This window comes from Penaeus monodon, chromosome 25 (assembly GCF_015228065.2).
Source record: "Penaeus monodon isolate SGIC_2016 chromosome 25, NSTDA_Pmon_1, whole genome shotgun sequence".
NCBI classification, from domain to species: Eukaryota; Metazoa; Arthropoda; class Malacostraca; order Decapoda; family Penaeidae; genus Penaeus; species Penaeus monodon.
Window position 1 is genome coordinate 19,194,498 of NC_051410.1, and position 445 is coordinate 19,194,942.

At 61.6% G+C, this 445-nt stretch overlaps 1 protein-coding gene across 1 annotated transcript in view; it reads right to left on the minus strand.

The window, feature by feature from the left end:
* LOC119589104 overlaps positions 1 to 445 on the minus strand; it is a 16,188-nt gene that overhangs the window by 7,591 nt on the left and 8,152 nt on the right. Inside the window, exon 5 of the mRNA XM_037937680.1 lies at positions 2 to 177. Coding sequence (XP_037793608.1) covers positions 2 to 177 — 176 coding nt within the window. The remainder of the gene's footprint in view (position 1; positions 178 to 445) is intronic.

Below are 445 nucleotides of genomic sequence, written 5' to 3' on the forward strand. Positions count from 1 at the left end.
CGTGATAAGGACAGTGTTGTCGTTGGCGAGATGCGGTTCCTCCCTCAGCAACTTATCCCGATAAACTTCGAAATTGTTCAGCGTCTTGTAGCGGTCTGAGCTGATGGCGATCTCGTCCCCGTAGCGCCACACCTTCACCTCCGTCAGCGCCAGGACAACGCCCAGCTGACGGTGGAACTGCGGGAGGGAAGATCCGGGAATCAGGGAGGGAAGGGAGAAGGGGAGGGGGAGAGAGGGGAGGGGAGGAAGGGAGGGGGAGAAAGGGAGGAGGAGAGGGGGAAGGGGGAAGGGGAGGAGGAAAGGGAAGGGGAGAAGGGGAGGGGGAGAGAGGGGAGGGGAGAGAACGAGGAGGAGAGGGGGAAGGGGAGAAGGGGAGGAGGAGAGGGAAGGGGAGAAGGGGAGGGAGAGAAAGGGAAGGGGAGAAAGGGAGGAGGAAACTGAAGGG